The 24,762-nt window shown below is 43.3% G+C and overlaps 1 protein-coding gene across 1 annotated transcript in view; it reads left to right on the forward strand.

Annotated features, from left to right (window-relative positions):
* Nucleotides 1-12,505, forward strand: part of LOC138473127 (proton channel OTOP2-like) — a 211,043-nt gene extending 198,538 nt beyond the window's left edge. The window contains exon 7 of the mRNA XM_069611655.1: nucleotides 11,829-12,505. Within this exon, the coding sequence (XP_069467756.1) occupies nucleotides 11,829-12,002 (174 nt within the window). The 3' untranslated portion in view covers nucleotides 12,003-12,505. The remainder of the gene's footprint in view (nucleotides 1-11,828) is intronic.
* The last annotated feature ends 12,257 nt before the right edge of the window (nucleotides 12,506-24,762 follow it).

Raw genomic sequence — 24,762 nt, forward strand, 5'->3', positions numbered from 1 at the left:
TCCCTGCATACAAGGCAGAGTGCAGGGAAAGACAAGCCACAAAATATCTTCCCGCTTAAACAAAAGAAGACAACACCCACGAAGCAAGAACATGCATGCACAAGCATCCCAACACATGTACGTCCCTCAGCTTCCAAAACCAATCAATCTGAAACAATTCCTTGCTACGGCACACCCACACAAATCGTGTCACCATCCTCAGCTAGTGGGACAAAATCTGCACCATACAACACCTCTCTCTTTTCCCCAACAGTAAGGGATGGATACCAATCGTTGAACAAAGGATACCAAATGCAAACTATTCAACAAGTTCAAGCTTCCAGCCCCAAACCACGCAACTGAGGCAAAAATCATGCCTTACTAGCATGCAAGGTGTGCCCTGGAAGGCACAGAGAACTGATCCCCCCACAACCATGCTGCACAAACATGTTAGTGTACCCAGGAAAAGGCCTGGAGACTGATCTTCCTAACGCCGCTCCACTACAACATACCAGGTTACCACAGAGGGCATGGAGAACAAATCTCCCCACACACACAAAGAACAAATCCCCAAATACGCAGCACATCACGCACTCATCATACCAGAAACAAAGCTCAGCAATGTTAATCTCTCAAACTGAAACTCATTGGCTGCCCACCTTAACATATGTACCAAGTCCAACACAACTGATTACGCCAAGTACTCCAGGTACCCGGCACCCCACATAGCATTCCAAGTACTCCGGGTGTCGATGCCCCACAACACGCCTGTGCTGAAGGACCCCATTCCACAACTTCAACAACTCCAATTCAGCAAGCCAAGCACGACCACACCTCATCCATGACACTTGCACCAGACGGCTCAGAACAAATAACTTTCACAGCTCATTAAGATAAACCTCACTCAGTTTTTTACTTAAAACATTTAAACTATGCACTTACAATACAACTTGAACTCAAAGTTCTTCAGTAAAATAAACTCCAACCTGTACAATGAAAGGTTAATCAGAACATGCGTCATAACTTGCCCTACTAACTTGAAAAGTCCATGCCCTAACTAACTTTAAGCTACAAAGTCCAACGTGTAAAAGAAAGAGTTAAAACATTGCTAACATTGGTGCACATTAGGCCTCAACCACGCATTGCTATGTTGCCCAACAGGTCTGTTTCAAACAGAGGCCACGGCCTCCAGAAACACAAGCACAAGCCCAAGCAGATGTAGAAATTCTACAGGCCTCACGTCACAACTATTCAAAAATTCGAGCGTGCGTTATAACCACCCCAAGTACTAACAGAACAAAATAAATAATACTATGAAACTCTTAAGCCTCTCTCTGCTCAATTGACATTTCCCTGAAGAAATTCAGGAAATCAGGATGTAGTTCCTTGAGTACCAACACATTTCTATTTTCCAGACTTTCCGCTACAGCACCACATATAGGACAAAAACCTGGAACAAGAGCTGCTCTCTTCTCCATTCCTGCCTCCTGGTGCTGTCCAAAATAGTGTTCATATGTTGCCCAACAGTATCCTAAGAAATAAGGTCCAACTCCCTCTCCGTCCCTCTTGCTCATGGAGGAACCATATTCCTCACTCTTAGCCTGGTGAAGGTTGGCATGTTTATTTGGGATCTCACATGAAATGTTATCTAATTTCCCGCTTTTCATGGCATGGTATTCATTCCGCAAAGCGCCTCCATGCTCTGCGACTGAGCCTTTGTCCTTCTTTAACTCCTGCTCCATGGAGGCTTTAACGGTTGTGCTACTCTTCCTCGATAGCAGATAAAATAACATGGTATCCAATAACATGGGCATGCTCCTGCTCCCTAACGGCTGTCACGCTCTAGTGTCTGAAGTTCCATAACGTCATCATCTCTATTTGACTCCAGGGATGAACAGAGCTCTGCAGCTCGACAAGCACGGGAGCCCGCCAGCGACCATAGCACCTACTCATAGGAGGAGCTCACACAGCCACACTCGCTGCCCACTCCCCTCTCCTTAGATGTCCTCTGCCGCTACCACAGCAAAGACCCCTACACAGCAGACACCACTTCTTCTGGATGACCAGAGTCCCCTGCAGTACACACGGCGGCTGCTGAGAAGCCCCTGCAGCCAAGCCCCCGGAGGCTGCAGCCAAGTAGCTCCTCTCCACACTGCAACACTACACAGAGGCTAACAGTACCCCAATTGGGCCGGTAAAGCACAATCAGTTCCTCTGCCAGCCCATGCACACATTTCTCTTCAGCCGACAGTGCCTTGCTTTAGGTGGAACATCCCCTGCTAGCTCCTGTCTCGAGCGATAATGCACTTCATCTTATCTCCTGGCTGGCCCTTGCAGCAAATTACCAGTTTGCCACTTTACAGCAGTTCGCTCCTTGCCACTCTGACTAGCACAAGTCACTCTGCTGCCCATTGCAGAATTGCTATGTCTGCCCCTTGCAGACCCGACTGGCCCCTGGTCAAATTTTCTGTTTACTGTTCTGTCTGTCTCTTGCAGACTCGTTGGGCCCGCAGCCTCACAATGTCTCTGTCTGCCCCTTTCAGACCCGATAGGCCCCCAGGACCTGGCTCTGCTCCCTCACATCAATTGCTGGGTCTCACTGGCTCCACTATAGCCCGCAGGCTCCTACCTCGAGAGAGGGTTTTCTCTTGTTTGGGGGGCAGTGGATGTCCCTTTGCCTTCCCAGGTGCTATCACACCAACACAGCCAGCATTCTCGTCACCATTGTTAGGTTAGGGATTTGGCCAAGAATGACACCGACACCCTGGTAGGAACAGGAAACATCTTTACTGAGTTCCAGCTCTGGGTACAGGCTACAGGAATACATTTAGGTCACATCAGGTGAGCTACATGGACAGACATTCACCGGCATCCTCTCTCATCAACCCATCTTCTCAAATGACATTCCCAGAAGCCTTCAGAACATAACATTCTCACACACAGCATTCCATGTCAGTCACTCCTAGCATTCCGTGCACACAGCACAAGGTGCAAGGAAAGACAAGACATTGGTAAAGCCAACAGTTTTGGCTTGTCTATAAGTATTAGGCATTTGCCAGGCACTGCTATTAGTTGCCAGGCACGTCATTTGGGCGTAGCCAGGGGTAGCAAGTGCTACCCCTGGCTACCCCTCTGCTATTCCTAGACCTGTCCTTGCTACACCTGGGCCACTGGACAAGAGGCAGTGCCAAGAGCAGATGTCTGTGTTGCACCTGAAAAAGGTGGTTGTAAATTCAGCTACATGTGCCATAGCTTTGTTCACCTGGAATCTAGCTGTTAGCATAAGAAATAACAGGGATGCAGGAAAAACCATGACGCCGCCATCACTAACAGGTTGGGAGTCCATTAGTGAAGAATGCCTGAACGGTTGGATTCAGAGGCGGGGCTGTCTGTGCCGCTCATACCCAGTATTGGAAGGGAATGGTATGGGGGCTAGGCTTAGCTAGCTGGGAATGGGTAAGAGCAGTCTGCAGTACTCAGTGACAGCACAGCATAAATGCAAATCTCATCAGTGTCTCTCGTTGTCTGCTTTGCACACCCAGTGAGCCACTGGGCCTGTGGTGAGAGGGTTGTGCCCCAGTGGCTTCTGCCACCACTCCTGCCTGGGCACTGTGTGCCCTCAACCAGATGTGCCAGACCTGCATCATGGACACACTGTAGATAGACACAGGGTGAATTAATGAATGTACATGAAGTTGCCCTCTGCATGTGAAGTAAACCATCTGTTGCTTGCTCAAGCAAAAAAGAAATATATTTGAAAGGATAGCTCAGGGGCAACACACTTGCTTTGGCAACAAATGGATGTAGTGCAACATGGGTTCAGTTCCTGTTCCAGTGCTTAGAAGCTAGAGGAGGCTGGCATTAAGCAAGATATGAAGTACCAAAGAAAATAATAAAATCTGCCTTTTCTAAGGGTGATGTAATGGACCTGCTGCTGCTGTTTACATTTTAAAATAAAAAAACCTGCAATTACTGGGACCTGCAACACTTCTTTCCCCTCTCTCTCCCATCTAACAAAAAAACTGTGGGTTACTTACCAGCAAAGCAGAAAGGTGATGGCTGGAAGGTTTCAAATCATTCATAACCACTGGCACAGCTATGGGCAACCCTCCAGACCATCGTTTTTCTGGTTGGACTTGTGTTGGTCAGTTGCTGTTTCCAGTCTGTGGCCAGGCACTTGGCATGTACTGGATGTCTGTGCTTTGGGGTTTAGGCCTCTTCGAGATTCTCTGTCTGTTTACAGTTTAGCCCGAGTGATGTACAATAGTCCAAGTTATTGTGTTGGACGTCTGCTTACATTCACAGTCATTTGGTAATATGGGCCTATACACGCTGATATTAACGCTACACATGGTGATCTATTCTTGTATGAAATGTATATCATATTATAGTGATGTAGACCACACTGAGGAACAATGCTATGTGATGCCACTTCCTGTTTTGTTAAGGGGTGAAAGGTTGTGTGCCATCACTTCCTGTGATGTCATCAGAGGTCAAAGGTCATGTGATGTCACTTCAGTTACCCTTTGGCATTTTGGTGAAATTACATCCCTTTTAGACGCCCAGGTACTCACACCATTTTGCACCAGCTACCATCAATAGCCAACTAATACCATGACGGCAGTGCCTGGCAAGTGCCTATTCCATGCCTACACAAAAGCCCAAACAGTTGGCATTGCCAATGTTTGTTTTCTTTGCTCCATTTCCCCTCTTTCCCTGCCTTCCCACTGCCCCTCGTTCCCTCGCAATGCTGGTATTAAGTACTGCACACTGCTGTTTTTGGAAATAGGAAAGCCCTGGCACTCCTCTATTGCCTTTGCTGCCACTGAGCCCTGGTCCCCAGTGTGGCATGTCCCAGACTCCAACTACACTGACGACATCATCTGCTTGTTGCCCTCTTCCCGCTCCCTGCTTTCTCAATTGTAGCAGGGCAGTACCAATGTTTCTGCACATTTCACTTCTTGGAAGGTCTCTGCACACTGAAAATCATGCAAGCTCACACTGCACAAACATCCCCAATGCACATAGATCAACACACACTGCAAATGCTCGCTAACACTGCATGCTTGTGCAGCGCTCTTACACTGTGCATGCACCCACACACTTCATTCTTACACTGCACATGCACCTTCCCACTGCCTATTCCCCCCACACTACACATCTGCACACACATCTGCAAAAAGCACATACTATCTCGCATTGTGCATACACAAACACACTGTGCATGCATTTAAAAAACTGCACACACTCACACACTGTACATAAACATACAACCACACATTATGCAATACTTTAACAAACACCACACATACAAGCTTACACTGCACATACATACACAATGCACATGCACCCTTAGGTTGCCCCGCAAACCCCAACTTCACAGTGTACATGCACCCACACTGCACATACACCCTCATACTGCACTTTATGTGAAGCGCTTTGTTTTGAAGCGCTATATAAAATGTAATACATACAAATACAAATATAAAACAGTGTGCATACACAGTCACGCTGCACATACACCCACAAAATGCGCTTATATTGTATGTAAGTCTACGAATTTTGCATAGGCCCACACAATGCACATACGCTCACATATTGCCCAAGCATAAGCATTCACAAACTGCACATACAACACCACGCACATTACATGCAGCCACACATAAACGGACACCGTCGAAAAAGACGATACTATTGGCTTTGTGAATATTTGGTACGTTGCAAGTCGCTGCAAAAGTTGCAACCAGGACTATATGTTTAACATCGTTATTTTGCTTGTCAGGACGGTTGGCATGATGAAGTGTCCGTGACATTGCTCCCACATCTCTGTAGTGGTTCTCATCTTCTTCCTGGGTTCATTCCCAGGGGCCTAGTCGGACTTTTGTGTCCCGGGTTAGTACCTAGGTGATGTGTATGGCTTGTTTGTGTCCCGGGTTAGTACCTAGGTGATGTGTATGGCTTGTTTGTGTCCCGGGTTAGTACCTAGGTGATGTGTATGGCTTGTTTGTGTCCCGGGTTAGTACCTAGGTGATGTGTATGGCTTGTTTGTGTCCCGGGTTAGTACCTAGGTGATGTGTATGGCTTTTTTGTGTCCTGGGTTAGTCCCCCAATTATTTGTTGGCTTGCTTTCTCTTTCTCCTTGTTCAGGTCCACCTCCCTTTCTTTCTCTGCCCTACTTTTTGGTATTTTCTCCTGATCAGAGCCTCTGTCCTTTCTTTCTCTCCCTTTCATCCGGTTCTCAGTCTAACCTTCTCTGCCTTTTTTATGGTCAGCACTTGTGCCATTGCTTTCGCTGCCTTTTCCTTTCTCTGGGCTTCTTCTTCGTGTGTCGCACACTGGGTCAGAACTTGGGATTTTTATTAAGGCCTCATCCTTGGCTATGGCATCTGCCTTCCTTCCCCCTCCTTTTCCCTCATTTAGAGCTTCGGCCACATCCCTCTTCAACTCCCCATTTTTTTTGTTGTTTTATTAGTTTATTACAAACCTTTAACAAATTACCGCCGCTTATTACCATGATCCACAATGTGACAAACTCCACACAAGCATTAGTCCCAAACATTTCCCGTTACATTTTCTCTAGAAACTCCTCTCTGATACTAGGTCAGACCAAATCCTCCCTAAAGAGTTCACTTAAAAACTTCACAACTACAAACACGAGCGAATTATTTTCGCCCAGTAAAATCTACAACCACCACTCGTCCACTGATAGCGTGGTTGCCTTTCAAATAAAAGTTTCCATATAGTAGGTTCTGCATGCTGAGAGTCCTATACACGATGTTATCAAATGTTTCTGCGTTTCTGGTTCCTCGGGTTTTAGACAGAACCTGTATATATTAGCGCACTTTCCAATTTGTTTCCAAGCCGCCAGAATCTCTTTGGTATGATAGAGATTCAGGCACATTCTCATAAAATATCCTCTAAATAAAGGCCACAGAAACATCCTCAAATACTTAGGGATCACTTTTAACGCCCTACATTCAGTCCACTAGTGTTTCATCAAGGAAAGCTGGTTCCTTTTCTCCTGGGTCAGTATCCAATCCTGTTGCTGCAGCTTCTTTTTCACAGCCATGGGATTGGATATCAAAAGTTCTGCAGAGGTGTTTATTTCTGTCAAACAGCCAGCGCATTTCTCTTTCCAATAGCTAAAGGGACACACTCTTGCCACCATCAAACTATCTCCCAAGATGTTCAGTTGGGGAGCAGTATGGGCCATAAGGGATTTCCTAAACAAGGTAAGAGACTTCCATAATGATACTGAATAAAGGGATCGTAGTCCTAATTCAAATCTAATACAGGCCATTGGTAGGCTTCTCTGAAGCCGCAGGACTCGCTTCCAGAAAGTGCCCTCCAAAATTTCCCATATTTGCCAGGGCAAATTTAAACCGGCCTCCACCCCATAAAAGAGAATAGGACTGACTTTCTGATTGTAAACAGTTAGCAGGGGGATCATGGGGAACTTTCCAAACCTCTGATGCAGGATCATTCCCTGCAAAACAGATGTTTAACCTTTGATCTTAATAGGTTAGCCCAAGGAGCTTCAGCCAAGCTCTGGTTGACACACACTCCCAGAAATACTATGGACCTAATGCATTCCAAGGGTTCTTTTCCCGAAAACCATTTACATGTGGGGTTTTGCTTTCACCCATTATTATTCAAAACCATGATTTTTGATTTTTTAACATTAACTCTCATAACGTTCTGGTTCATGCACACTTGGGGGGCCTCTAATCGTTGCTGCAAACCTATAGAGGTTTTATCTATCAAGATCAGGTTGTCTGCGTATATGATCCATGGTATCGGGGTCCCATTGATCTTAGGAAGGAAGGCCCTTACCAGATTTTGGCTCAATGCCAAGTCTGAGATATACAAATTAAAGAGGATGGGGCCAAAGAGCAGCCTTGCTTTAGGCCCCGATTGATCTTAATTGATTTAGACAAAAGCCCCTGTAGATTCAATCAGACTTGCATGGCAGTCCCTGTATAAAGTTCTCTCATCGCCTCAATAAGGTGCAATGGACATTTCCATTCCCTCAACTTGGTCCATCATTTTTCCCTCTTGACACTGTCAAACGCTTGTTCCAGATCCACAAATAGTACATACAATTTTGTCTTTTTTTTGGTGGTCTGCAGTTTGAGCAAGTTCAACAGGAAAAGATTCAAAGAGGTACCTATAACCTTAATGAATCCCATTTGGCGGGGGTCTCAGTAGACTGATTCGATGCCCAATTTGACAGATGTTTCAGTATAATAGAGGCAGAAAAAATTCCGCAGGGTGTCCAGGAAAGCTATTGGACGATAATCTTTGTGGTCCCTTCTTACGCCTTTTTAAGAATAGGTATGATGACAGTCTTTTTCCAGGAGTGGGAACTTTTTTTTCTTTGATGATTTGACAGAATAGCGTGTACGCAAATTCCGTCCACTCTCTCTGAGCTTGTTTAGAGAGGCCGTCGGGCCTGGGGCTCTAGAAGTACTCAGGCTCAAGATTAAATCCAGGATATCCTTTTAATCCAGGTACCATGCCCAGAGGGTGGGATCAACTGGTAGTTGTTCAGATTCATGACACCCCTGAACAGAAAAGAGAGATCCAAAATGGTCAACCCATTGTTGCTTGTCAACACCTGAGATTTGTAGTGCTTCCTGAGGGGTACCCACCTTATTAATCCATTCCCATGTTAACCTCGACTTCTTCTTACAGAGCACTATGAGCACACCCTCTCCTTCTTCTTGCATGCGCTCCGTTCTAAAGCTCTGCAGCCAGTTTTTGCATTGCTGCCTGCACTTTTTCTTATTTTGTGCTTAGTTGAGCCGAGGAGTATAATTTAAGGCTTTAATGTCTGCTCCCCATTGGCTTGGCTTTTTGCCTTTTCTTTTTCTTCTCTCCCCTGGGCTGGGGCAGCAGTCTTCTTTCTCTTAACCCCTCATTTGCTGCCACCCCCACTTTTACCTCTGTGGTCATTCCCCAGACTACTGTGTCTGCCTGTTTGTTGGTGATCGCTTCAGGCTTCTCTTTCTGGGGATAAGTTGCTCTACTCACCTTCTTCTCCTCTTCGGGTGAGATCCCTGATGTCCCCTTTCTCCTTTTCGTAGGAGGTCCCTCCTCCTCTACTTTCCTTTGACCTCCTCCTCGTCTCTAAGATTCTCTGTCATGGTCTTCTTCTCTCTTCTTTGTCTTTCCCACTCTTCTCTCCAACACTCTGCCTCTTTTCTCTTCCACTCTTCTACCAGGTCTGCTCTCCTCCATCCTGCCTAATTTCTCCTCCCCTACTCCTATATCACCTCTCCTTTCCCAATCTCACAATCTGCCTCTTCCTTGCTCTGGTCACCAGCTGCTTCTCTCCAATGTCCTTGCCTTTTTCTCCAGGTCTTACATGATATCTTCTCCTCACTCATCTGGGGTTATTATGCACCTCTCCCACACCCCTGATCCTCAGTCAATGTCTCCTTCTCCAACAGGGCTCCAGGTCTCCAAGACTGGCATACCACTCTTTGTATTCCTAAATTCAATGTCCCCGCTGTCCTGAGAGATGTGCCTTTTACAAAGCTTGTACTGCATAGCTTATCTCTGATTGGCTAGCGAGTGTCACAGGACATATATGGGAAATCTCATTGGAAGGAATAATGTGTAGTTTTAACTACAATGCGGAGGCCTTTAAAGAGGCTAGTCACCATTTTAAATCTCGTTTAAGCCTCCTTCGACTGCTCACTGTCTCTGCTGGAGGGCTCCTCCCCTCTGGTGTTTGATGTTGCTATACCCTGTACCTAACAGTCCAGTGGATGTGTTGTAAAGTTCTTTTGGGGTTTAGCGAGATTGGAAAAAGGATTGTCCTGTACTCTGCTTTAAGTGGGCATTTCTCCCTTTCATTTTAACAGGAAGTGGTTTGGCTGTGAGAGCCTTCCTCCCCCTCATGCTTGCAGCTGTGAGGGAAACATTAGTTCTCCTCTCTTCTTCAGGTCTCCCTTTGGTCCCTTGGCTGTGGGGAGGAGAGGAAGTATCTGTGTCTGGTTGCTGTACTAAAAAGGGCTGCTGTTCTTCCTGCCACTCTAGGAGTTGAATAGGAGAGGGGTCCAGGTCGTCAATGGCTGTCCTCTTTGTGGTATGTAAAGCACTTCTGTGGTGTGTTCAGGCCCTTCCAATAGCCTTCTTGCCCCTGAAATAACAATTATGTTTGAAAGTTCCGTTCTGGGTTTCCCCTCTGTGAGAGAAGGGGATAATGGGAAATGTAGTTCTTCTCTGTTTGGTTTGACAATAGGGTCCAAATAACTTGTCTTGGGACATATTCTCCAGTTTCCTCTGTGGTTTGGGGGAACTGCTTAGGGTTTCCATATAGTCTAGTTTCTAATCAATATGTGGTTCATTTTCCTGGGTCTATGCTAGGTTTTCCAGGGGGGGATAGTGGAACTGTGGGAGATTATGTAGTTCTTGTTTCTTGGACTTTCTGAAAGGGTCTTTCTTGGTGACTTGGCTTGGGATGCGTTTATAGGTATTACAGTTGGCTTTGAGGAACTGGGGGTGGAATTCCCAGGTGCATGTGATGATGACTGAGGTCACAGTTTCACATACATTACAGAAAAGCCACTCTCAGAATACATATCGAATAACAAGAACTAGTGAAATGGCACAACACGTATAATGCTAAATCAAAGGCAGCGTTTATTTTTTATACAACCATAGCTATCAGGTCTCATTCTTTGTCACCTAAGTACGTTCAGTTTAATAACCCTAGAGATGTTTCCTCAGACTGGTTAGAAATAGGCACAGAAACCTCCTAAATTTCAACGTGGAATATATTGATGAAGAATGAGCATCATGTCTAAGATTCTTAGTCTGATAAAATAAGAGGAATCTTTGCCTGGTCAACTGGAAAGTATGTGTGTGTTACACAGACCTATTGAACAGTCATCTCCAATCAACCACTAAATTGTGACTCCTGGTACTTCCCAGTGTCTAGAAAGAACAGTTTTGGACTGTACTGATCAACTGCATGTGTGATGCATGCGATATGTGTGAAAGACATGCATTTTGCAGCTATATAATCACACAAAACTCACTCATCACCGTCCAAGTAGAAGCAGGTCACATCATTTAATACATTACCAAAGAAGACGTAGAACAGATTGAAGTAATACTACAAAACAGATCTGGTCTTTTACTGAAGTGATGTGAGTATTTCTACTATTTTGGTAGGGCCTCATTATAGGTATGCAGGTAATGCTAAGAACATGAGGTTATTTAAGCATGCACTGTTTTTAAAAATACCACCTAACTATGATTTGGGATCACATTGGAGATTTAGAAAACGGTGTGCACAGAAAGTGCTGAATAGGGCAAAAAAAAACAATGACCCCATGGAGTTGTTTAAATGTCCCCCATGCTGTAAATATCTCATGATAACCCACATTCATAATTAGGTGGTATTTAAAAAACAGGAAGTATTAAAAATAATAAATATTTGTTTTCATATAATGAGTCCCAATGTTTGGTCTGCATGTGAATATATTTCAACTGATCTTTTAATAATTGTGCTAAAGAATAACCTTTACATTCATATCTGCGTGTGACCGCTTGTGGATTTTGTTCTTTATCTGGCAGTGCTTGGACTGTGCGACTGCAGGTTCAACATTGTAGGATCCTTCCATTTCTTGGTATATTTAAAAGAACATTAATAATCAGCATACTACACTGCACAACCCAAGGAAATGAAACAGATCTAAGTTATTCACCTTCAAAGCTGTCCTTGCTAACCTAGATATTATGGATCGGGTTTGCCTCTGTCAAGAGATTTCCGCGTATTTGTCACATACTTCTCTGCAGAGATACTGAATGTATGCCTTGGTTTCTCTTTTTGGCAGGTGTGGATACTTTATGCCTATGGAACCCGTCCGCACTTGGTGAGCCAAATTGAGCAGTCCTTCTACGGATTTACACTCTGGGTCATCATCGTGAAGATATCCCTACCATTGGGCATATTCTACCGCATGCATTCTGTTGCCAGCCTCTTTGAAGTTTACTGCAAGACCTGCTGAGAATTTTATACTCTCACCAAAGAACTGTGCCTTTCTACCGATAGAGAATTTCAAGCACTGCGTATTGACAACTCAGATCAATGTTAGGACTCAATCTTAAGAAATACGGTTCACGTGTATTGTTATATATTGATATCTTTATGCAGGGACAATAATATTTCATGATATGCGCTTCTCTGAAAACCATGATATTAGGCATTTGATATACCAAGCCAAAAACAACGAATTACTTAGAAACATACACACACACAGCATTCAATGTCTTTAATATATAGACAAATTCTCAATTACCCAATTACCATCTAGTAATCTCTGCTGTAAACTCCCTGGGTATTACCCCTAACAACCTATTGTTTCACAGCACAAAAACCCCTCCTGCATCTTAACGAGCACAGCCCAAAGTCGATATTATAATTTATTTTGTCAAGTTCTGAAAGGCTTGTTTATTTACAGATTAATCATTATATTACACCTGCAGGTGGGTGTTAGGAGGTGGTTACATTTACTTCATTGAGTTTACAATCACATCAATTCAGCTGCTGCCATGTAACCTAGTTACCAAGGAACCTTTGTTGTTATGATTAAGCAAAGGTTCCACATTCTAGCAGCAGAGAGAGAGAGGATTGAGAGCAGGAGGACAGCCACAGCTGGGGGCCTTTCTCTTGGATGAACTAAAGAAATAAAGCCTCTCTATAAAGACAAGCATCAACGTGAAGCGTGGTCATTTACTTATTAACATTGGCGACGAGGATTGGGCCAAGGAGAAAAGGCCCCCAGCAGCAGCAACACTGCAGCAATATTGATTACAGTTTGGATGCAAATGGACGGAGTGTTACACTAGATGTGTTGTGTAATAGCAGGCGAGAAACACGGCCATCCTCCTGGAGCGGAGTAAACCAGCAAAGCGCATTTTGGAGCGGAGCACCAAGAAAGAAGTCAGTGCCTGGCAGTGGAGAGAACCATAAAAGCATACTGGAGCTGAGCACGAATATTGAGGAGGTTGGATGACCTGTGGATCACAAATTGGATCACCTGTGGATTACGGAGGAGGCTGACCTGTGGATCACAAATTGCAACTACCACAGACAGCGCTGACAATATCAGCACAGGTTCCACCTGAAATCACACCTTATAAAATTTAAGTACAAGTAAGTGACAGTGTGGCTGTGTAAGGTTTCCTACCTGGGGGTGACATTAATTAATTCACAACATGGCAAACGTCCCAGCCCCAATTTTCTTCCTGCCTACACCAGGTGAGCCCAGAGTGCGTTGGATAGACTGGAAAGAGGGTTTTCAAAAATATGCACTGGCAGCATCTGGACCCAATTTCTCCAATGAGCGCAAAGAGGCGCTCCTATTTCACTGTTTAGGTGCTGCAGGACAGGAAGTGGTCAAAAAACTACCAGAACCTCCAGACATTCCTGATGGGGGTCCATATGAGAAAACATTAGCAAAATTAGACAAACACTACTGTGTTGAAGAAAATATAATTCTTGAAAGGTACAAATTTGCCACGAGAACTCAAAAAACTGGAGAGAGTATTGAGGAATTTGTAACTGCTCTTAGAGGTTTAGCCATCAAATGTAGATTTGACCATTGTCGAGATGAGCATGTCAGGGACCAACTCATGATTAAGTGTTCTAATGATAACATCAGGAAGGAGTTATGGAAGGAAAGAAATCCTTCTCTTGATAGAGCAATTGAGATAGCGAAAATGATAGAACACACAGACAAATGTATACAAATGCTTCAAGTGGATAATACATCTCAAGATAAGCCCAAAACTGATGACAATGAAGCTGCCATACATAAGGTTTCGAGAGTGATGCAGAGAGGTGCAGCAACTGCACGTCGCACTTGGCAAATGGGTAGGAGACCTGAGGGTCGCCAAGGTCCCTTTACCAGAGCATGGGGACAAGGATCATCTACCAGAGGGTCGCCCAGTGAGAATGTTACATTCAGGGGTGGCAGGGACTCTGGTTATCCTAGAGGTGCATCAATTAGGAGGTGTTTCAGATGTGGGAGTCTATATCACAAAGCATCTGACAAAGAATGTTATGCATCAAACATTATATGTAATGAATGTGGGGTCAGAGGACACATGGCTAGATGCTGTAGGAATTTTTATACCGCCCCAAGTCAAATACATGAAGTCAATGCAGATCAAGAATTTATATCAATTGATGATGCTGGTAGAGAAGTTATATTTTCAGTCAATGCCATTGATGGGAAGGTCAAGAAAAAGAAACCATATGCAACTGTGTTAGTTGGAGGGGTGCCAGTATCAATGCTCATGGACAGTGGAGCAGATTATACTTTGATAAGTGTGCAAGTGTGGAAGGAGAAATTTGGATGTTGTACATTGTGGGAGAATGTAGTCAGAGCAAATGCTTATGGAGATGTGCCCATAGAAATTTTAGGGTGCTTTGAAGCTGAGCTCCAATTCAAAGACAGGAAGGCGTTAGGGCGTCCTGGAGCGATCAGGCAGAGCTCAAGATAAGACTTGAAGCAAGCCACCCAGAACAGGTTTTGACTGTTGAAGGTGGAAAATCCGGTGGAAAATCGGTCTCGAGCATTGTTATGGAAGGGGCCAGAGGGCATATGAGTGGCACTAAGTTAGGGTGCTTGAAGGGATTTGTGCACAAAATTTGTTTGAAAAGGGATGCCATTCCCAAAGTTGCCAAATTACGGACCATTCCCTTGGCCCTGAGAAAAGATGTAGAGAGTGAATTGAATAAAATGGAAAGTGAAGGGGTGATAGAGAGAATTGATTCCTCAGAGTGGGTTAGTCCTATTGTAATAGTGAGAAAGAGCAGTGGATCTCTGCGGATATGCATAGACCTTAGACACCTGAATAAAAATGTAGTGGCTGACAAATTTCCTTTACCCAGAATAGATGATTTATTGGCAGGGGTGTCTGATTCCAAAGTATTTTCTCTTATTGACCTCAAATCTGCATATCACCAAGTAGAATTACACCCTGATTCGAGAGATCTCACAGCTTTCATTACCCCTATTGGCCTTTTCAGATGTATAAGAATGCCATTTGGATTGATTTCAGCAGCTAGCGTATTTCAGAACGTCATGTACAGATTACTGGGAGGAGAGAGAGGTGTCATGTGTTACCAGGATGATGTGCTAGTTTGTGGGAAAAATGAAGCAGAACATGATAAAAGGTTAGAGAGAGTGTTGAACATATTCAAAGAGGCTGGCCTTACAGTATCGTTAGAGAAATGCATATTCAAAACTGACAAAGTTGAATATCTAGGTCATGAAATTACAGGTGAAGGGATCAAACCCAAAGAAAAGGCCATAGAAGCTATTCGCAAGATGGAAGCACCAAAATCCAAAGCAGATATACTATCTTTTCTAGGTCTGGTTGAATTTTATGGAAAGTTTGTTAGAGGGTTGGCAAATTTGTCAAGGAACATGAGGATGTTGACTCGTAAAGGTGTTACGTTCAAGTGGAATGAATCTTGTGAGGAAGAGTTTGGTAAGATTAAAGATGCTATAGTCAATGCACCCATCTTGAAAACGTTTGAAGAAAGTAGACATTCATTACTATTTGTGGATGCAAGTGACTATGGTATTGGGGCAGTCCTAATGCAGGAAGATCAGGAGGGCTTACACACCATAGCATTTGCCTCTAGATCTCTCAAAGGACCTGAGAACAGATATTCAGTGGTAGAAAAGGAAGCATTGGCTTGTGTCTGGGGAGTGGAAAAGTTCAAAAGATATTTGTGGGGCAGAGAATTCACAGTATGTACAGACCATAAACCCCTAATAGGAATATTTACCAAAGGTGGTCTGGAGGGAGTCTCCAGACGCATCATGAAGTGGGTGACATCCCTACAAGGCCTGCAATATGATATGCTTCACATTAGTGGTGAAACCAACGTAGTTGCTGATGCCTTATCCAGATCAGTAGTGAGAGAAACAGTGTCTGAGGAGTCTCCTCTGACTTGTGAGAAAGGTGTTGAAATATTTCAGGTTCATGAGTCAGTAAAGAAAGAGGAGTGGGACAATGCATGTTCAGAGGATGAATTGTACCAGAGAGTTTTAACATTGGTGACGCAGAACAGAATAAGAAACTATATTGGTGATTTAGGCGGGTTTGCCAAAGTTAAGGAAGAACTCTGGATTGATAAAGGATACTTACATAGAGGACATCAGATGGTTGTACCTATTAAAATGAGAAAATTAATAATTGAGCTAGCTCATGTTGGGCATTTGGGACTGCCTAGAACCAAAGGCTTGGTTAGAGCAGAATTTTGGTGGCCTAATCTTGACAAAGACACTGAAGAAGTGGTCAACAATTGTTGTGATTGCATTGAAGGTAATAAGGGTCTCAGGATTCAAAAAGTACCCATGACTGTTAGAAAGCCATCCACAGTTCCATGGGATGAGGTTGCTTTAGACTTACTAGGGCCTTTCAATATCAAAGGTGGGAGAGACACCTATGTACTGGTTGTCATAGATTTATTATCCAAGTGGCCCGAAATATTTACACTAAGAGACATATCCAGCAGTAGCATCATTAAATGTTTGGAGCAATTATTTTGGAGAGAGGGATTCCCCAGAAAGTGTTTATCAGATAATGGGACCCAATTGGTTTCCAAGGAATTTAGAGAGTTCTTGAGTAACCATGGAATAGAACAAGTAACCACTTCATTATATCATCCCCAGACCAATGGGTGTGTAGAACGCTTCAACCGCACTCTCATGGATGCAATTAGAATTGCGGTAGCAACAGGAGGTGACTGGATCAGGACCATAATGGAGAGAACATTCCAATATAGACTAGCACCACACAGTGTTACGGGTGTATCCCCATTTGAACTGTTAACAGGGAGGAAACCTAACTCACACATGTGTCCAGGCTGGATGGGAAGGTCAAAATTCGTAGGAATAGATCTGGAGGGAGTGAGAGAGAAGATATTTGAATCTGGGGTCAGATCCAAGGAGCAATATGACAGGAAGAATGCTTGTAGAGAATTCAGTCTTGAGGAAGGTGATTGGATCAAGATCAAACTTCCCACCAAGGTGCGCAAAGGTGCATCCATATTTTCACAGCCCAAACAAGTTGTTAAAGATTTGGGATCTTCGGTGCTTGTAAAAGGGGGTGGGGTCTGGAACAAGGAGAGGATAGCAATTTGCAAAAAGGTAAACAACAACTTGTAACTGCACTGCAAGGTATTTAAAGCAATTTAATTATTTCTTCATATAGCGGTGTATCAGATACTATGTAAATAATGAACTACTTATGTTCAATGAAATCTATTATCTAGTTTAGGCAAATACTTATATTTTGGTAAAAGGAAGGGAGGTGTTAGGAGGTGGTTACATTTACTTCATTGAGTTTACAATCACATCAATTCAGCTGCTGCCATGTAACCTAGTTACCAAGGAACCTTTGTTGTTATGATTAAGCAAAGGTTCCACATTCTAGCAGCAGAGAGAGAGAGGATTGAGAGCAGGAGGACAGCCACAGCTGGGGGCCTTTCTCTTGGATGAACTAAAGAAATAAAGCCTCTCTATAAAGACAAGCATCAACGTGAAGCGTGGTCATTTACTTATTAACAGTGGGATAATAGAATGTATTCATATCATAGAAAGAAATGTCCTCTGCCTGTCGTGTAGACAAATGCGTTGTATTGGTGTTTTGTGTAGAGGCACGGGTTGTATTGAGCTCAAACCTCAGACATATGGGCCTTGCGTTGATATATTTGGTGTGCAAATCAAATCCCTTGTTTCAAAGAGGAAATGTAGTTATTTCAAGTATTTCTCTGGGTCCTATGCTGTCGCTATGTCGGCTACTTGATGAATGTGTCTGTTACTTTGGGATTGTCACACTTCAACAAGGAATGATCTCATCATTTTCATAGAACACATTCTCTAAACGAAACTCCTAGATTTGTTAAGCAGCTATGCTGATGGATGTGATTTGGAAATCCTGTTTGCCTGCGTCCTACACCAAATGTCACTTAGAATTATTTAAATAGAAGAGCACAATTACTGCCCCGTTTAAAAACAAAATTGACTTAGCTCGTTTTTGTTGTCAAAATGAAGCATTGCCCCAAAAATAAACAAATAAAAACAATGAGGCTGTTTCATGAAGGCCTTAAACTGCAGAATGAGATCTAGCGCCTGCCTCAAATTCTGTGGCCACATTTCACTTCACACAAATCACTAATTCACAACAAAGTGGCTCATTCATTAAGCATTTTCCAAGCGTAAGCAGATCCTAAACCAAGAAAAGTGTGCAACTGTGGCAGTGGAAGCCACACAGCTTCATGAACAGGTGTGTGGTATACCTGATTCACAGTAAGACAGAAGACTGTTCTGGGAACGTACACCCTGGCCGAAAAACCTCCAAGTTCGGGCACAGAGTAGTTCTTCTGACTACATAAATGTAGAGTAACGCACCTGGAATGAGTGTGTCAGGGGTGGGCCAATGAGTTTTCTGGGCGTGTCAGGGTGTGCGTGTGTCAGTGGAACTTTGAAAAGATGTAACTTTAAAAAAACAGACTTATTAGCTTTGCTTGTATTATACAGGTTCACTCAATGAGGTTCCTGGACATTATACCAAAAACACAATAGCAATATACAAGAGCACCTTAGTAACAGAACATGTGCTGCAATACATTTATCATGATTCTATATTTATATATCGCATCATGGAGATAAGGTAATGCTTTATAAATGATATACTTTGTTATGGTTTTATAGTATGTCCAACACAACAATGATAGTGTGTTGTGTCGTGTGTTATACAGATAGAAGACGTCACGCAGCATGAAGATTGTTCATATATCGCAGGCCTAGACAAGGAAGACTAGGTTGATGACAGATTACAAATGGGAATGCAGGATTGGTGCAGCTCAGCGAGTTACGAGGAAGAGAATGTTGGTACACCCCATTGTATACAGCATCTAAAGTTGTATTTCATAATTGGAAGAATCACGCATTTCGCTAATAATACGAAGAATCTAGGAGCCTGACCCACAAAGCGTTTACCAATGGAAAAAGCCCATTAAAAAATGCTTTCTGAATCAGGCCTTAGGTGTGTTGAAGAAGTTTTTATTGAGTCAGTCATTTTAAAAAGAAATCTGTGTGTATACTACTATTATGGGCTAGTGCTCCTGTTCTTTTTGCCTTTTCTTTTTCTTTCTCTGACGCCCTCGTTATACTGTTTCCAATCCTTATTACTCCTGCTTCTTGGCAGTCCTTTACTTACACTCCTTAATGAAGTCTTGTTTTTTTATTTTTATTTTAATTATTATGTGCTCTAATTCGAAAGTTAGTTGTGTAAGAAAAAGGATATCTTGTGATTTGATTAATCCTTTTTTTTAATTTCATGCATTTGTGTGGTATAAAATGTGTATCTTTTTACAAGTTTTAAAAGTTTGTAATAAACTATATTAAAAAAAGAAAATCAGAGTCTCTTGTTATTTACTGAAAACTGTTATACAATTCAAGAAGTGTTTGCTGCAGAAATAAATGTACTTACAATGTTTTTTCCTGTATCATATGCATTTGTGTTTTGTGTTTCCTGTTGTTTTTTGTTTTAATGTTTAGTTAATTCCACAACATGAATGTTGTGTCATCATATGATTGTTTTGGTGTAAATGGAAAGGTATTCAGGTTACTGTCATAATGGCTACTGTTTCCTGCAGCAAGATAGGGCCTCATTTTGACTGAGGTTCAAAATAGCACAGATGTGGCAAAATCAATGGAAACAAAAGCGTGTTGTACATCTTCCGCATCTGTGCCATTTTCAACCTTATTCCCCACATGGAGCGGAAACAGGGACAGAGCCAGCCTCAAAGTTTTGGGAGGACTGGAAGACAATTTTGAAAGCTGGTCATGCGTGGGTCCATTAACCAATTGGGCTGCCTCCCCCCCCTTTACTTTGAGCCCAGGTGTCTGAACAGGTAGTACAGCAGATGCATCTTTCACCCCAATTCAGAGTCTCTTTAGGTCCAAAGAGAAACTAATCATTGGAGGCGTGGGCAGAGTCCATCCAGCAGGTAAGCCTTAGCGTCTTCTTAGGACGCATATGTATATCGCTTGGACAGGGTTCTTTCCTCTGCCTCTGTATGGTTGCTGCTGCTGCCACGTTAATGGTTGTGTACATGTAAACACACTGCTCCCCGAGGTGATGAATTCAGCAGCCTTTTGTCTCGCAGCCCTTTGTCATAGAGCCCTGAGCTCAGCCTCACACCAGAGTGATACCTCTGCCTAGAAGTGTTAGGGCTTAAATCTCCCACCCAGTGGCTGGCACCACCCATGAGCGTGATGCACACTGGTAAATTCTCTCTGTGTGTTTCCCACCTCTGTCCAGGGAATCCACCCACATCTCTGTCTGCATCACAATGTTCATATCGGCAGAGACAGGGATCCCTATGAACAGTGGCCATTCATTTGTGTGTGTAAAGAGGAGGCTGAATCCATAGGGATCGCTGGAATGGTGGACGAGGTTATGGTATAGTGGCTGCCATTACTGATCTCCACTGTGCATGCATGCAAGCGCAGGGGGATGTAGGCAAATTCACAGCATGAGACAGCGTTAAGCACAGTAATCTGGGGTATGCTGAGGTTCCCAGGTCTCACACTGCATAATTCAGTGAATGTCCAAAATCCCTCTTAAAGAGACCACAAGACCGAAGCAGCTCTTTCTGACAGATTCACTACAGGGTTCAATGTGAGTCTGTTAGTGTTGAATAGGATTTACTGTGGGAGATTTCATAACATACCACCTGGATGTTGAGATAAGCTTATTAAAAAGAAAGGAATTAAAATGTATTTCAACATGCTAAAAAGTTACATTGATAATTTTATTACACAAAGTTTGCAGATCCCACTGAGGACAGTAGCAGAAGGAGCCCCCTTTTGTCTCATGTCAAATTTTGATAGGTGGACATGCCCCCAGTTTTCGGTCTTAGACTCGCCCCCTTTTGATGTGCTTTGATATAAAAACGCAATATACATTTGATATAAAAATGTTTGATATCGATTTTATATCAAATATATATTTGTATAGGAAGTGTTTTCTAATTTATATTAGTTTTGATATAAGTGAATATACATTTTATATAAAATCTATATAAAAATGGGAGCAGTGCTCAACGATGTTGGTCGGTCGACCGCTGAGAGCAAAGTGAGCTCTAAAGTTGGGGACTATGACTCTAGGGTTTTGCAGAGTGATGCATTGCTGACATCACAGAGGACGTCTGCCCCGGAGTGATAGGAAATGGACATACCTTTTATATCATATTGATAAGCCCCCCAGAGTTTTTATCGCAATTTTATTGAACCCCTATTTTTTGTATATGAACTTTATAGGAAATGGAGAATTATATCAAACAATTTTGATATCCTTTCTAAAATGTATATAAAAATATACAAAATATTTTTGATATATACATTTATATAAAAATCAACACATACAATCATATTTTTTGATATAAACATGTATATGAAATAATAGAAATATATTATAAAAAAGAATATTAAAAAGGACATTTTTTATATAGGAATGTACATAAAAAATTATATTTTTTGTTATAAAATATTCATTACATTTTTTATATAAACTTCCCAAAAAATATTGATACCAAACATTTTTGATATAAAGTTTGATAAAAAAAAAATGTATACCAATCTTATAGAAATGTTTGATACCTGTTCGGTCTCCATGCAGCACAGCACTTCCTTAAGAAGTGGCCAGTGCCTGGAAATCAAAATTAAGTTAATGTTTGCACCAGGTTAACCTTACTCAATTATTACGGGCTCATGACATGTCCTACAGCAACTCAATGCCTGCTTAGTAAAAGAAAGCCAACCTGACATTATCACCATCATGAGAATGCCTGCAATACAAATGTATTAACTACTATTAGTACCTGGCGAGGGCGCAATCAGAATGCAAGATCCATTCTGATTGGCCCTCGCAGAGTCATTACCAGGCCGGAAATCCCTTTGTTGGGATTCCACGGCCTTTGTCGGCAGCGGGGGGCATGGCAACTCCTCAGCCAATGGGGAGACTCGAAGCGGGGCCATCCCCGCTCCGAGCCTCCCCACGGCTGAGAGGCTGCCTTCGCCCCCCGCCGGGGACTCGGGTAAGTCTTTATTTATTTTTTGTATTCCCTTTCGAATCTTCCCACCCCCCCCCCCACTTACCTTCTTGTTCCTGCGTCCTTGGCGGGGGACGAGGGTAGCCTCCAGCCGTGTGGAGACTCCGAGCGGGGCAGGAAATCCCCCCCCCCAATCCCACTTACCTTCTTTTTGATCCTTTTTCGGGAGCGGACGCACTGGGACCACTTGTGTTCCCAGCACGTCCGCTCCCGATGGCCACCATGGAAAGGGAAAACGGACTCTGTTTTCCTTTTCCATGGCGGCCATTTTCTTGGTCCTTTTTTTGTGTTTTTTTTTCTGTCCCGATACGCTACAGCGTTTCAGGACAGAAAAAATGCTTTTAGTGCCCCGGTCACGCAGATATTGCGGGCCAGGGTACTGATAGCAATATGACCCTTGCGGCGAGGTCATTACCTTAGTCGGTAATGCCCCCGCCGCTCGGGTCATATTGCTTAACTAATAATCCCGACTCAACCTACCACTTGCCCTCAGCAAGCAAGTTCGTTGCAGTCCACTCCTAGCCCTGTTGTTAGAAATCTCGAATGAGCCCATGTCTGGCACAACGCTAGCAATTTGAATTCACCTATCCTCTGCACAATGTTAGCATTTTGAATTAGCCTGTTCTCTGCACACAGTTAGCTTTTCGAATTAGCCTGTTCTATGCACACGGTTAACATGTTAGCACAATGTTAGCTCCTTGAATTAGCCTGTTCTCTGCACAAGGTTAGCATTTCGAATTTGCCTGTTCGCTGCACAAGGTTAGCTTTTGAAATTAGCCTGTTCTCTGCATAAGGTTAGCATTTCGAATTAGCCTGTTCTATGAACAAGGTTAGAATGTTAGCACAATGTTAGCTCCTCGAATTAGGCTGTTCTCTGCACAAGGTTAGCATTTCGAATTAGCCTGTTCTCTGCACAAGGTTAGCATTTTGAATTAGTCTATTCTCTGCACAGCACTAGCAATTTCAAGTATCCGAGGTCTTGCACATGGCAGCGTTTGATTCAGCCTACTCTGTACAATATTAGCAATTCGTATCAGCCTTTCTCCTTCAAATGTTAGCAATTTGAACCTACCTATCTCATGCACAATTGTTAGCAACATGAAACTCAGCCGATCTCGTGTATAGTGTTAGCCATGTCGCTTCAACATATCTTTGGGCAGAATGTTAACCACACCAAATCAACCTAGAGAATATTAGCAATCTCGCTAGCAATACAACACGTACCTAGTTAACTATCCAGACAAAGTTGCTTCACTATGCATATGACCAGCATATACACCATCTTACTAAGGGCCATCCTGGACCTGATTCTCTTAAGTAGCACCTCAAGCCTCTACCTCCTACCAACTTTTGGCCCTACCGTGATAGATCATCAATCTGCACACCAGATTACGCCAATAATATCACCATCACGAAATAACATGACACACCCACATCTACGAACCTCTAAGGATCATTTCTTGATTAGAACTTGCAGTACTACTGCCAGAAACGTCAGACTTCGATCTAGACTCTCCAAACTATTTGAACCCCTCGCCAGGGCAACTAGCAACATAAACTTCAGAAAGACAGACCCATCTACTAAACTTAGCCACACTCTACCCAACAACACCATTCTCATTCCCTCATCTCTGAACAACACAAACCGCCATCACAACAAATCACCTAATACACCTCCCACAGACAACGCCAACCCCCAAAACCCACTAAAACCTCATACAGGGAAGACTTCCCCACACCTTAAGGGAGCCCTACTAAATGCCTGCTCATTAGTGGCATATGGAACGAAGAAATAGCAGACCTCATACAGACAGAAAAGCTAGACTTCATGGTCATTACGGAATCATGGCTTCACTCGGCAGCCGGCCCAGCCCTCACACTCACAGTCCCTGAGGATTATACAATACTCAGAGCTGACAGAACCGAGACCCGCGGCAGAGGCATAGCCATAATAGTTCAAACTAACCTAACCATGAGACTAACCCCCTCACCTCACATCAATTCCTGCAAATCTTTAATTGCCAAACTACCAATCTCCAGCTCCAAAACCCTCATTATCCACTTACTATACAGACCACCAGGCCCTATTATGTCTTTTGAAGAGGACTTAACCACTATTCTCTCTGATAACCTTAAAAATACTTCACAAGTCCTACTATTAGGCGACTTCAACCTGGGATTTCAAGACCCTGAAGATCAGCAAGCTGAACTAATCTCTGGATCTCTTCTGGAACTAGGTTTCAGCCAAAAGGTTATCCTTCCCACCCATATCAAAGAAAGAACTCTCGACTGGGTGGCAGAGCACAACGGTAACTCCTGACATATCCCTCAGGAAGCAATGGTCTCTGTGGCACCGTTGGACCCGAGCTCGCATAGCATCCATTACTCCTTCCAAGATGGCGGGGGTGAGCTGCTGCAGCATTCCCACCCTGCAGAGCACAGCAGACACTGAGGCTCCACCACCTCTGCAGAGATCAGCTTATCAGCCTTCCTGGACAATGCTCAAACGTGTTGCTACTCTTCCTAACCAGCGCTTCGTAAGTTCGAATCTAGGCTTTATTCCTCCTCTGTCTTCAGGATTTCTCTTTCCTAACTACTGATTGTACTCCCTCATTTCAGGTTTG

Source organism: Ambystoma mexicanum, chromosome 8, assembly GCF_040938575.1.
Source record: "Ambystoma mexicanum isolate Mex_15411 chromosome 8, UKY_AmexF1_1, whole genome shotgun sequence".
Classification (NCBI taxonomy): Eukaryota; Metazoa; Chordata; class Amphibia; order Caudata; family Ambystomatidae; genus Ambystoma; species Ambystoma mexicanum.